This window comes from Rhinolophus ferrumequinum, chromosome 26 (assembly GCF_004115265.2).
Source record: "Rhinolophus ferrumequinum isolate MPI-CBG mRhiFer1 chromosome 26, mRhiFer1_v1.p, whole genome shotgun sequence".
In the NCBI taxonomy this organism is placed as follows: Eukaryota; Metazoa; Chordata; class Mammalia; order Chiroptera; family Rhinolophidae; genus Rhinolophus; species Rhinolophus ferrumequinum.
The window spans coordinates 20,978,707-20,992,760 of NC_046309.1; the positions used below are offsets into that span (position 1 = coordinate 20,978,707).

The following is a 14,054-nucleotide window of genomic DNA, read 5'->3' on the forward strand; positions in this document are numbered from 1 at the left end:
AACAGAGCTGTTACAATATGAGAGACTTGACCTGAGAGGGTACATACCTTAATTAAGACATCATGGGACCTTGTGCTTCGGCTGTTTACAGCCAAAGGGTGATTGGAATAAACATTTTTCTGCTATGATGTATGAGTCTCACAGACTGTGTAAAAAACAATGTTATTTTCTTGTATTTGTATACCTATCAATAAAAACCTTCAGTCGGCCTTATTCTGGGCTCCAGTCCTCTGAGACTGAGAGACCCCTAGCCTTCGGAGAGATTTAACTACATTAAGTCTCTGTCTATTTCTTTCTTAAAAACAACCCAAGCTGCCCCTTCTCTCACCCTCACTGCCCGTGTTGCGCTGGATGCGACAGGACAGTGTGTTTCTCCAGGCAGTTGTCCTTCGATCTAGTTGTGGATGGCGCAGCTCAGCTCCAAGTCCAGTCGCCGTTTTCAATCTTTAGTTGCAAGGGACGCAGCCCACCATCCCATGCTGGAATTGAACTGGCAACCTTGTTGTTGAGAGCTCACGCTCTAACCAACTGAGCCATCCAGCTGACCCTCCGGCAGCTCAGCAGCAGCTCATTGTCTTCAATCTAGTTGTGGAGGGTGCAGCTCACTGGCCCCATGTGGGAATTGAACCAGCAACCCTGTTGTTCAGGGCTCGTGCTCCTACCAGCTGAGCCATCTGGTCACCCCACAATGCACAATTCAAAGATTTTTCCTATAGAAACAGAGTTGTGCTACCATTATTATCACAGTCAATTTTAAAACATTCTCATCATCCCAGAAAGAAATTCTGCACCTAGTAGTAGTCACTCCCTGTTTCCCTCCAATCCTTTCTGTCTTAGGCGACCACTAACCTGCTTTCTGCTGCTACTGATTTGCGTATTCATTTCACATACGTGGACTCATACAATATGTAGTCTTTTGTTACTGACTTCTTTTACTTAGCATAATGTTTTCTAGGCTCATCTGTGTCGTAACATTTAGCACTACTTCATTGCTTTGTACTACAGACTAATACCACGTTGTATATATCCAATATTGCTTTTATAATCATTGTTTTATGCAACTGTCTTTCAAATAAGGTGAGCAGGAAAGAAGAAAATGTAGTTATATTGTCTTTTATCTTTTCTGGTGGTCTTTATTTCTTCATTTTCTAACATCTAGTGTAATCTTTCAGTCTGAAGAGCTCCCTTTTGTGTTTCTTATGTATGCTTGTTTGCTTCATGGTGTTGTGAAGTTCTTTGAGTCTCTGTTCATTTATCTTCTTTTTTCCCCCTCTTCTTCAGAATGAAAAATTTCTAATGATATATTATCAAGTTCATTATTTTTTCTTTTGCCATTCAGATCTGCTTTTGAGCCTGTTTAGTGATTTTCCATTTGAGTTTTGTCCTGTTAACCCCCCAAATTTCCATTTGGTTCTCTTTTTATCATTTCTATCTCTTTATTGATACTCTCTATTTGATGAATCATTGTCATCTTACTTTCTTTTAACTCTTACTCATTGTTTCCTTTAGCTCTTTGAAGTCTTTGGTAAGTCCGAAATCTGGGACCCCTCTGAGGCTGTTTCTACTGACTTTTTTTTTTTTAATTCTATATTGGTCATACCGTCTTCTTTCTTTGCATGTCTCATAATTCTTTTGTTTTTGTTGTTGAAAACTGGACATTTTTGATACTATATTGTAACAACTCTTTATCTTGTCCCTTATAACAGCTCTTTATCCTGTCCCCATTCACTCCAAGGATTGGTATTATATCTGTTTAATGTTTATTTGTTTAGTTTATTTGTTTGACTTGCTTGAATTAGTTAACTAGAACAGTGGTTCTCAACTGGGAGTGAGTGATTTTGCCTCCCAGGGGACATTTGCACTGTTCAGAGACATTTTTGATTATGACAACTTGGGGGGTGGTGCTTCTGTCATCTAGTGGGTAGATGCCAGGGTTGCTATCTTCTGTATCCTACAATGTGTAGGAAACTCCACCCACACTGCAACAAATAATTATCTGGTCCAAAATATCAGTAGTGCCATTGCAGAGAAACCCTTCTTTAGAATCTGTCTCTGTCACAGTATGCAGCCGCTTACATCTCTGCTCATTTTTAAGTTTTTTGATTGTTTTCTTTTTTATTTGTAAGTCTGGCTTCCTAAGTGTTGCCCTAATTTAGCATAGTTTAATGGTCAGGCAATGATTAATCAGAAGTTGTGCTCAAATTCCCTAAGCTAAAAAAGCTGCCACTCTTTGCTAATGGATCCAGATGTGGATTGGAGAATGCATTCCAAGTTCAGGCAAGTTCAGTTTTTTTCCTATTAACTTTGTAGCAGACTTTGTTAGTACCTGTTGTTCCAGCCAGATAGATTTTTATTTACTCAGTCTAAACTTTCAGGTGTGATAAAAAACTATGGTGAATGTTTAAATAAAAGAAAATTTATTACAGTAAAAAACACATTGCCATTAATCCCCCTCAAAATACTCCCCCTTGCTTTGAACACACTTATCCCATGGTTCTTGCCACTTTCTGAAGCAGTTCTGGAAGTCCTCTTTTGTGAGTGTCTTTAGTTGTGCTGTCGTGGCTGCCTTGATAGCCTGAATGATTTTGACTTTGGGGAAGAGCCAGATCCAGTGAATAAGGTGGATGAGGATGCACAGTAATGTTTTTGTTTGACAGAAATTGCTGTACTAGAAGTGACATGTGACAGGGAGCATTGTCATGATGGAGGATGAAGTAAAGACACTCATGAAAGAGGACTTCCAGAACTGCTTCAGAAAGAACGATGGGATAAGCGTGTTCAAAGCGAGGGGGAGTATTTTGAAGCGGATTAATGGCAGTGTGTCTTTTGCTGTAATAAATTTTTTTTATTTAAACATTCACTGTATCTTTTGATCACACCTTGTAATGTTTACTTCTTTATTTTGCAAGGCTTGGATGGTGGCTCTGTGATGTCAGCAGGAACCTAAATTCCTTTTACCTTTCCATTCCATTCATCTTCTTATGAGCTTGCTACCATTTGATGGCAAAATGGTTAATTAACCTTCAGCATAATGTCTGCATCCTATGTAGGAAGAAGGGAGAAGTCAGGGGAGTATGTCCCATGTGTGCCACCTTCTCGAGTTTTCCCTGAAAGCCCCACCCAGTGACTTCCACTTACGTCTCTTTGACCTGGACTGTGTCATGTGACTATCCCTGCTGTGGGTGTGTGATAAATACATTTTTGAAGTTTTATATTGTTGCTCCTCAATGAGAATGAGGTTTTCAAAATAAGGAAGTAGGAAAGAATAGAGACCAGGTGGGGAAATGAAAGTCTCTACAACACTTTCCAAGCCCCAATCAAATGATATTAAAAGAATTTTTTAAAAAGTATAAAAATACAGGAACAGAGAAGATATGAGAAGAGAGAAGACTAAATGTCAGTCAATTTTTTTAAAGTTGTAAAGCAGATGGAGAAGTGTTAACTGACTTCCTTGAGTAGAAGAAGTGAAAATCTAAATGCCTGCCAAGGACCAGATCAATGTACCCCATAGAATCTTGAAAAGTGGGAGAGGTTTTGTGGGAGACAGAAGTGAGATGTGAGCTGTAAACAGAAAGACGGGTTAAAAGCCAGTAAAAGGAGTAAATTTCCATTTAATAATTTCTTTTTATCTTCATTGATTCCTTTCTACTTAGGTTTATTTTATCCTTGAGCTTCTTGAGTTCAATGCTTAGTATTTATTTTAAATCTTTCTTGTTTTAAGCAAGATTATATTATTATGTGTGACTACTGTTATTTTTGTACTCATTCCTACCATCTCATTTTGTTTTTTATTATTAATTCTTGTTGTTTGTTTATTCTTTCACTAACTTTTCCTTCTTTTTGTTGGTTTGAGTAAACATTTCTTTTTCCTTTTTTTGTTCTTATGTAGTTCAGAAGTAGGTAGTTTATTACCTTTTTTCTAGTGGTTACTCATAAGAATTTTTAATGCCCCTACATTTTTTATACCAAGTGTATATTTAATCAGGCTCTGTCTTTTCCATGAACAAGTCAAGGACCTTAGCAGGCCCTTCTTTTCTTCATTTCCTTCTCCTCCTTCCTCATTCCTCGTATCCAGTGAGGATTTGATCTAGAATTACAATTTTATATAAATATATGTATATATATATGATATAATTATAATTTACTATAGAATTATAACCAGGTTGTTTTTATATATTTACATTGATATATATGAATTTTTTTCAAATAAGATGTATTTAACTTAATAACTTTTTTGAAAAGTTTTGCTCATTTCTTTAATTTTTCCCCTTATTGTTTTTGCTGCAACATATCCTCTAGTATTTCTTTCAGATTTCGCGTGGGAGGTAATCCATCTAAGTCCTATTGGATGAACTTCATTCTTGGGTTTTAGTTTGAATGGCTGTAGAAGATTAGATTTAAACTTTTTTTTTTTTTAAGATTTTTTTTTTTTTAAATTGGGTAAGGGGAATAGGACTTTATTGGAGAATAGTGTGTACTTCCAGGACGTTTTTCCAAGTCAAGTTGTTGTCCTTTCAGTCTTAGTTGTGGAGGGCGCAGCTCAGCTCCAGGTCCAGTTGCCGTTGCTAGTTGCATGGGGCGCAGCCCACCATCCCTTGTGGGAGTCGAACTGGCAACCTTGTGGTTGAGAGCCCACTGGCCCATGTGGGAATCAAACTGGCAGCCTTCGGAGTTAGGAGCATGGAGCTCTAACCGCCTGAGCCACCGGGCTGGCCCCAAACTTATTTTCAAAGTTATTTTCCTTTATAACTTCAAATTATATATGATTAAAAGTCTGATGTCAATCGCATTGTCAGCTTTTTGTTTCCTCTTTCTGGAAGCTTTTAGGATTTTCACTTTATCCTTACTAATGTTGTTGTGATAACACTTGAAACTTGGTGATGGACTCTTTCTACCTGGGAGCTCATGTCTTCCTCAGTTTTGGGAAATATCCTTCTATTTAAATTTTTTATTTATTTTTTTGTTAAAGTATAGCTGTCATACAATATTATATTAGTTTCAGGTGTACAATATGATTCAACATTTATATACCTTACAATGTGATCATGGTAAGTCTAGTAACTGTCTGGCACCCTGAAAAGTTATTATATTATTTACTCTATTCCCTGTGCTGTACACTACATCCTCATGGCTTATTTATTTTATACCTGGAAGTTTGTCCCTCTTATTCTTCCTTCACTTTTTCACCTACACCCTCCACCCCACTCCCCTCTGGCAACCATGAGTTTGTTCTCTGTTATCTATGAGTCCATTTCTGTTTTGTTCATTTTTTTGTTTTTAGATTCTACATATAAGTGAAATCATACAGTATTTATCTTTCTTTGTCTGACTTAACTTAGCTATATTGTGAGTAATTTCTATCATGAACGTTCTTCATTCTGTCTGGAATGTGTATCAGATATATTTTGGAATGTCTGTACGTGTCTTCCATGTGTATTTATATCCCTTCATTCTTTCTAATTTTTATGACCTTTTAGCCTGCATTCTAAAAGAGTGTCTTGGCTAAGTTTCTTGCTTACTAATTCCCTCCTTGGCACTGCACATTCTGCAGATCAGCTTATAATGAACTTCTAGTTCTTGGCCAATATCCAGTCTTCCCATCGTAGTAAAGCTTTAGCTGGGCTCATGGCTGCACCGCGGAAGACCTCGTTTCATTGACTCTTTTGTATATTGATGACCCAAGTAACTAAGGCCTGGAAAATGAAATGGGAGGGGAAATGACGTGTGCCACTTCTGGATATCGCTCTTAGTGACTGAGTGGCAATTGTTTTGTTCTCTTCCCCTTCCTACTGGCTGGAAGGTGATGAGAAGTGGACCAGCCACCCAGGGCACACATATTTGTAGAATATGGGATAGCTTCCAACCATATCATATGGATTATGATGTGAGAAGGGAAAAAAGTTCTATATTGTTTAAACAACTGTGTTTTAGTGTCTTTAATAAGTTCAACAAATTTAATAGCACCCAAGCTAAACATATCTACTGATATTTTTTTCATATTTCAAAAATAAAAATATTGTCATAGACTTTGTTGGTTCTTTTTTTTTGTCTTTTTTATTATTAGTTTCATTTACTAAACAACATAATGATTAGACATTTACATCCATCACAAAGTGATAAACCCCATCTGACACCATACATAGCTATTCCAGTACTGTTGAGTATGTTCCCTATGCTGTACTTTATATCCCGTGAACATATATATAAATTATAGTTGACATTCAATATTATATTAGTTTCAGGTTGGTTCTTTTATATTGATTCAATATACCTTCCTTTCTCTCTGAAAAGGTTAACTCTAATCTGGTCTTGTTTTTTTGTTGTGTTTTGTTTAGTAGAATGGTTCTAAACTTTGGCATTTATCAGAAACACATGGAGAATTTATGAACATAGAATCCATGCCCCACCCAGACTTTCTGATTCAGTAGCTGTGGGGCGGGTCCTGAGAATTTGCATTTCTAGCTGTTTTCCAGATGCTGTGGATGCGGGTGGTCTAGCCATGATGCTGTGAGAATCACTGATTTAGTAATTCTGTTTCATACCGAGGTAAATTCTTCATTGTTGAAGGAGGCGCCTTTTATTTTGTTGGCTCTTCTCAAATGTTTGGTTATTCTTGGTGTGTCCTCAGAGCCGCTGAGATTTCCGATGTTCCCTGTGTTGCAGCATATTGGTTTGCTACGGCCTCTCTGCAGTGGTTTCGGCGGGGCGGGGTGGGGGGGGGGACCTGCTGAGTTCCAGAGAGAGCTGGTTCCTTGGAGAGGGGGCTTCTCTTCATCCTGGGTGTCAACAGCCTCCTGGGACACCACTCCTCCTGCCTGGAAGCAGACCTCTCTGTTGCTCTTCCCCTAAGTTGTTTTAGAGAAGCCTGTCCCTTTCGCATTTCTCAAGCAGTCACCTTGTTAGTTGCCCTAAGGCTCACAGGATCCAGTTTTGTGTTGGAAGCAGATTTAGTTGGTTCTGTATTTTCTGGCTTTGTGTCTCCAGTGTGTGATCAGGCTATGAATTCCATCTTCGACTCACTCCACCTGTCTCCTTTCTTGAGGAGATTGTTCAAAGTCTCTCTTCCTTTGGAGGATTCCTCCAGAATGATGCAATAGCTTTACTGATTTCAGCTTATATAATTTTATTTAGTTATTAGGGATTAGGATGTGTCAATATGTTCTCTGTCCTCAATCTTGATCCAACCTCTCCACATTTTATTTATGTTTATGAGTTTAGGAACTAAAAATATAAACTCTCAGCTATACTGCAAGCTTTTTGAGGATCTAGTACTACACTGGACCCTCAGACACATTTATATTTCTCACAATTTAATAAATACTTTTTTGCTTAAGTCTCCCTTTTATCTAACCTGCCTTTGGTGGTTTCTACCGTATAACTTACCTGCTGTCCATTTAGGAGATAAAATTTTGTTTTCAATATGAGCCTAAGCTAATGACAATTTAGATAAACTGGAGATAATTAATATTCATAACAATAATAGTATTTACTGAGACTTGCAATGAACCAGGTTAAAGCTAAGACCTTTATATGCATTCTTTTATTATCACTGTTTTATAGATGAGTTGTCAGAACACAGAGATAGCAAGTAACTAACTCAAAGCCAGTCAAGTAGTGAGGAGCAGAGGGAAGATTTAAACTAAGTTTCACCCAGAGCCTGTGCTCCTAACGCATTGTACCGACTGACTCCTATGAAGGTATATGTGCTGGATTTCAAAGTCAAGGAGCTGTTGTGCTTTACCCATGACTGCTGTGTTACAGTGTATGTGAGAATACCCTGTTTCCCCGAAAATAAGACCTAGCTGGACCGTCAGCTCTAATGCGTGTTTTGGAGCAAAAATTTATACAAGACCCGGTCTTATATAATATAATACAAGACCGGGTCTTATATAACACAATATAAGACCCGGTCTTATTTTACTATAAGAATTTACTTATAGTAAAATAAGACCGGGTCTTATATTAATTTTTGCTCCAAAACACTCATTAGAGCTGATGGTCCAGCTATGTCTTATTTTCGGGGAAGCAGGGTATCTGGCATAGAGCTAAAACTAGACTTAGTATTTGTTAGTGCTCATTGAATTGGAATAGAAATAATCATTGTTGCCTTTCGCTTTTGTCTGATAAAGTTGATGATAGACACTTTGTATTTCCTTTTAATTTAACTCCAGGTAATAGTGTTACAGACTTACTACAGACAATGGCATGCTAAAATCGTGGTAGAAAATATAAGAAGACAAAAAATGTTAAGGCTGAAGTGGGAAGAAGAAGAAAAATTAAGAAAAATAAGAGAAAAAGAAGAATGGATGAAATTGGACTATTACCGGAGGCATAATCCTAAGACAAAAGAAGATTTTGAACTTCTTTATAATGCACTGGAATGTAAGTTTGAAATAGGGTTTGCATAAAATATTTTATAATTTTTCTTTAGTAGGACAAACATGTTTGCTAAAACAAAAGGAAAACCTTATATTTTAGAAAAATATCTTGGGAATCTGGATTAGACAATTAAAAAAGATGAATAATAATAAAAGATACGTTTGGGACAAAAATTAAGGCTGGAATGAAATTGGATATGCTTTTATATTAACAGTGGGTAAATTATGTAGTTTTAGTCTAGTATCTCGTTTGGTCCTCATCCCTGTAAAATAAAGAGAGAAAGCACTGTCCAGTATGGTTCTTTGAGGGTCTTGGACATTTGTGAACTCAGAGTCGAACTGTCTCCAGTTCCTGCATATGGCATCCCGTCTCTGATTCTGCTCTTTAGAGGAGGGCCTTGGCAGTGCATTTTAATCCCTTTCAATAATGATGATGACACAAAGTGTACATAGTCTGCACATTTGACTTGACCGCCTCAGTGCTTCCACAGGATGTGTGCTAGTCACTGACACAATGAAAAGCTTCAGTTACTTGAACAAGCCAAGCTCTCCACTCAGGGCGGTGGACACACTGTTCTTTGAGCCTTTTCCCCGTCTACCTTCCAGTCTTAGCTAAATGTCACCTACTCAAAGGCTGTTGTGACTGACAATTCAGCGTGTACATCCTATTGTCATCTCACGGTTCTCATTGCACCCCTGACTTTTCACTTATATCACATAATTTGTAATAATACCTCTTTTAATATTAATTTTCACCACTGGAATGTAAGCTCCAAGGGAGAAAAACTGATTTTGTTTTTGATGATCTCTCTTTTTCTTTGCTTAGCTCACCTCCTGACAAATATTGGTAGAATGAATGAATGAATGAATGAATGAATGAAGGGGAAACCGAGGAATGTAGTAATCCAGCTGTCTTCCGCTTCTGCTTTCCCAGGTGTACCTGCTAAAGTGGAAGTAACTGACACAGAAGAGTTATTTTTATTACCTTAGATGCCGGAAAGTGCAGTTTGGGTCTTGTGATGACATAGAAGAATTGTAAAAATTAAAAATAGCCTAAATATGTATTTTTCAGTTGAACGGGATCTTTTTAGCCAAAGAAATAACATAATAGTCTTTGACTTCTCTCTGATGATTTATAACATTAACTTTAAGGGGATTTATTTTTTACTATAACTTTGTTTCTTTATATGCTATTTGTGGATATTATTATGTGTTCTATTACTCGAGTCATTGTTCTCTAATTGAGTACAATTTTAGGTGTCAGATTGTGTCTATTTAAATAGCTATCTGATAATATGCTGTTTACTGAAGATGATACAGTCAAACACTAGGTCCAACACATAAACAATATTAATAAATGTATCTCTTTGGTAACGTGCACCATTGAGTGGCTTTTGGAATATAGCAACGTTTGAAGTAAACTGTTCCTCCTGCTCCCCAGGCTTGGATGTCTGCTTCCCCTTTCTCCTAGTCGTTGATCTCTTCAAAATACTTTCTGTTGTACTTTAAATTTTACTTCAATTTACCTTTTCTCTGTCAGAGGAAAACAGAGATTATTTCTAAGTGTCAGTAGTTAAACAGAGAGCACTGTTAGCAAAGTGTCTATGAAAGATCTTATTGACAAGTATAAAACTGAAGCTCTATTAGAGCAGAACTGTATTCACATAACATTCCAAATTCATATGTGAATACACCAAAGGTTTGGTTATTTTGTTTGGCTAACAGGCAGCTGTGCAAAGTAATAGGAAATATGCTGAATGAGGTTCTACCTTTTCTATTTATTAGTGGTGTTAACTTTTGCAAATTACTCACTTTTCCTAAGCCTCAGTTTCTTCATTTATAAAAGAACTTAATTTCTGGCACATATACTTCAGAGGGCTTTATAAAGTGAAAAATACAAAATATTACATTTATCAAAGTACTTAGAAAAATACAAAGACCTATGCATATATAAGTTACTGTTATGTGGTAAATAATTTTATACAGATTTCCTGTATTAAAGTAGAACAAAGATATTTTATATGTCAACATGTGATTTATATGGAAAAAATGAAATTTCTTACATAAAAGAGACATCCCTCAGTTTTCTTCTAGTCCTAAAGTTCTAAATTTAAATTCTCAGTATAATAATTATTAAATCTCTTTTGTGTAGTTAAAATTTCTGGTACACAGGCTCAGTAATTTATATCGCTCCTCTATTTAATTTAATACGATTTTCAGTCCATCTTCTTAACTCCAATATTTGAAACTGCTGCCCTCTTGTGGCTAATAGTGATAATTGCATCGTTTGAATTACAGCTCCTAATAGGAAGTGTAACATTTTCTCCAGATAATCTGTCCCTCAGGAATAAAAGCAAAGCAAAAGGGTATCAATTTAAGCAAATGAATTTAACTATGTAAGATAATATAGTGTTATCAAAGACAAGACTGTATACAGGCAACAATGTTTCATTTTTATGTCCTTTTAGAAATTTATTTACAGCAGTATGTTGAGGGTGACTTCTTTTCATTTATCTGGATTGTCAGTCACTCTTACCTCAGATTCAGCACAGAGGTCCCATCTTTAGGGACCCTCTCTTGACAGCGTGGATTCAGCTCAGAGCCTCTTTTCCTTGCCCCGTGCTTTTCTGTACACACCACTCTCGTAAATGTCCACCTTTGTGCCTATGGCAACTGATGGGACCTTCTTCAGTGTGTCCAGTCAGTGTTTGCTGAATTGGATCCTCTAAGCCTTTGCCTTGTTTTGACTTATGTTAACTGTGTTTTCTGGCTGTTCTGTAATTATTACCTCTTGATCTCAAGGTACCTTGACTTCTAGCTTCTGGGCCCAATCCGTTGACATATTTGGCCCTGCGCTTTCAATCTGAATTTTTCCTGGTTCTCACTCTTCAAGCTTCCAGTCTGTGAAGAGAATTTTAAAAAGCATATGCATATAAGCTGCCAGTGGTGGAAAAAAATATTGTATTTTCTGCTATTTCTTGTTTGGACATTACAAGTTTAGATCTCAGAAATTTTATAGTTGAACTTCAGACTCTGGAAATTAGGTCATTCATCCAATTAGGAAAGTAGAGATAAATGTGTTTCTCCAAATGAGCCAATTCTTTTAATATATTTTTCTTTAAAAAATATCGGTGGCTATTGACGTCTGTTATGGACCGAACTGGGTTCCCTCCAAATTGCTATGTTGAAATCCCAGTCCTCAGTACCTCAGAATGGAACTGTATATGGAGACAGGTCTTTAAAGGAGTACGTAAGAAAAAATTGAGGTCCTAGGAGTGGATTGTAAGCCAGTGACTGGTGTTCTTATAAGAAGAGGTGATTAGGACACAGATGCCCATAGAGAGAGAATCATCTGAAGACCCCAGAGGAAGAGAGTGGTCCTCAGAAGCTAATCCTGCCTTCACTTTGATCTTGCACTCCTCTCCTCCAGAACCGTGAGGAAATAAATTTCTGTTGTTTATTAAGCCCCCCAGTCTGTGATGCTTTGTTCTGGCAGCCATAGCAAATTAACATAGCATCCCCAATTTTTTTTTATCATTTCTAGGGAACATATATTTTATGAAAGGGGGAAGAATCTGTCTTGTTTCCCTCAATGTCTTCTATATATGTAGTTCTGATATAAAATTAGTTTTGTCCAGCTGTCCTGATTCCTGTGGTTTTCTATGAGTAGTTGGGACGTGGTGTTTCTCTGACGCCACGTTGCGTCCCGTATGATATACTGACAGGGAGGTTGTTCATCTCATGGAGAATTTTATTGGAATGAAGGCCCATTATGTTTTTCTAATGAGCTTCATTGGGTTGGTTTTTTTTTTTTTTAAGTCGCACTAATAATTTAAGCAAAATGTAAAATTTGAATAAATGTGAATAGCTGTATTTGAAAGCACATATGTTTTTACCCAGACTCACTCAGGACTGGGAGTCATCTAGCAGGGCAGTATCTTGTGCTTTGAGATTGGCAGAAAAGCTTAAATAATATCCTAGTGGCCTCAGTTTATTATTGGTCTCAAAGGTTTCTGATGTAAAACTGGTAAGTAAAATAGGCTTACTAGTATCATTCAATTTTTATTTGCTTTCTAGGAACATCCATATAATACTATGAGATCTCAGTTATTCCACAAGCACACAGTTTTTCTCTTCATATACTACCATTTGGCATATGGATTTTGTCAAATTTTTAAAAGTTCTTTCAGCTGGTAAAACTACTCTTAAACGATAAACACATCAATCATGGATTTCCTGGACTTTCATAACATGATTTAGCCCTTAAATTTACAAATCCTGTTGTTGGACAGAGCAAGCGATATAGTGTCTGAATAACGTATTCCTGGTAAGGGACAAAGTGGATTCTTATAAAGCACTCGACTGGCAAGTTTTTGATCTGATCAGGATGATTTCAATTTGAAATTTAAGAGGAAGAAGAAATAGTCGATATAACTGTAAAACCTGCTGTCGTGAAAGGCAGTGGTTATAATAAGAGGGCCACAAACAGCATTACGGCTTCAGACATCTACCTTTCACTGCAGAGACTGATGTCAAAGTAAATCTGACGTTCGAATAGAAGGGAAATATAATTTCTAATTATATATAAATGTAATATATTCTGCACTGTCCCCGTAACGCAATGACGAAGTAATCATATCTGGGATATAACAAAGGAAGAGTGCAGTTTACTTGATTGAATCATATCTAATAGAAGATACGGAGAAGTAACCTTATGTCAAGACGAGATCTACCCACAGGAAGTCAGTCTTTAAACCAGTGGTGGGAAAGGAACATGTCAGTTCCTTCAAGAGGGCCTTCATTAATTACGTCTTTCTCACTTTTGTATGTACCATTGAACTCTATAGACTTCCTTTCACGTAATAATTGCTCAAAAATTGGTGAGCGTTTTACCTAGCAAAGAAGTGACAGCATTTTGGCAGGTGTAATTACCAGATCAGTGAACCAAGTTTGTAAAAGTTCAGAGAAAAAATAGGTTTGATCCGACGACCAGAATACAGTTCATGAGACTGAAACGTCGTCATTCTGACAGTAAATAATAATTCATTGTCTCCAGGTAAGAGAGAAGAGTTAGCTGGCTAAGTAAGTAAATATGGCTCTCCAGCGTAAACCAGCTCATAAGTTCACATTGAAAAGGACTGACTGAAAGAAGGACGTGTTTTTGAAAGGTGGGGAGCATTGAAGGGTGTGGACTATGGTGCTAGACCGCCAGCATTTGACTCCTGGCTACAACTTGGGCAAGTTACAGTCTCTCTCTCTGTTTCCTTTTCTGTAAAATAGAGGATATTTGTAGCATGTGGCCATTGGTTTGTCAGGAGATAAATGAGCTCATGTACTGCAGCACTTGGGGCAGAGCCTGGCACAGACTCAGCGACACTACGTGGTGTTTGCTGTCATTTTTATGGTCTTGTCTGATTAGAAAGAGGGGACTAGGAATTGGGAGGAAAACAGGAGATGAAGTAAATCGGATGGTTAAAAAACAAAGATATTGTTCAGTGCAGCCATAAAAATAGGAAGCAAGTTAAGTCAAGGTCTAACTACACGTTGAAACCGCGGTTCCTGGGTTCATGAGGGGAGAAGAGAGTTAGACGTCTGTAAGGAAAGGCTGAGGTCGTGGGGCCAGAGCACAGCCGATCCTGGTGTGTTCTGGGGTCAGGTGTCCTGAGCGAAGATAAA

The 14,054-nt window shown here is 37.3% G+C and overlaps 1 protein-coding gene across 2 annotated transcripts in view; it reads left to right on the plus strand.

Annotated features, from left to right (window-relative positions):
* IQUB (IQ motif and ubiquitin domain containing) overlaps positions 1-14,054 on the plus strand; it is a 50,808-nt gene that overhangs the window by 13,785 nt on the left and 22,969 nt on the right. For both annotated transcript variants that reach the window (XM_033098705.1, XM_033098706.1), the window contains exon 7: positions 8,172-8,382. In XM_033098705.1, the coding sequence (XP_032954596.1) occupies positions 8,172-8,382 (211 nt within the window). The remainder of the gene's footprint in view (positions 1-8,171; positions 8,383-14,054) is intronic.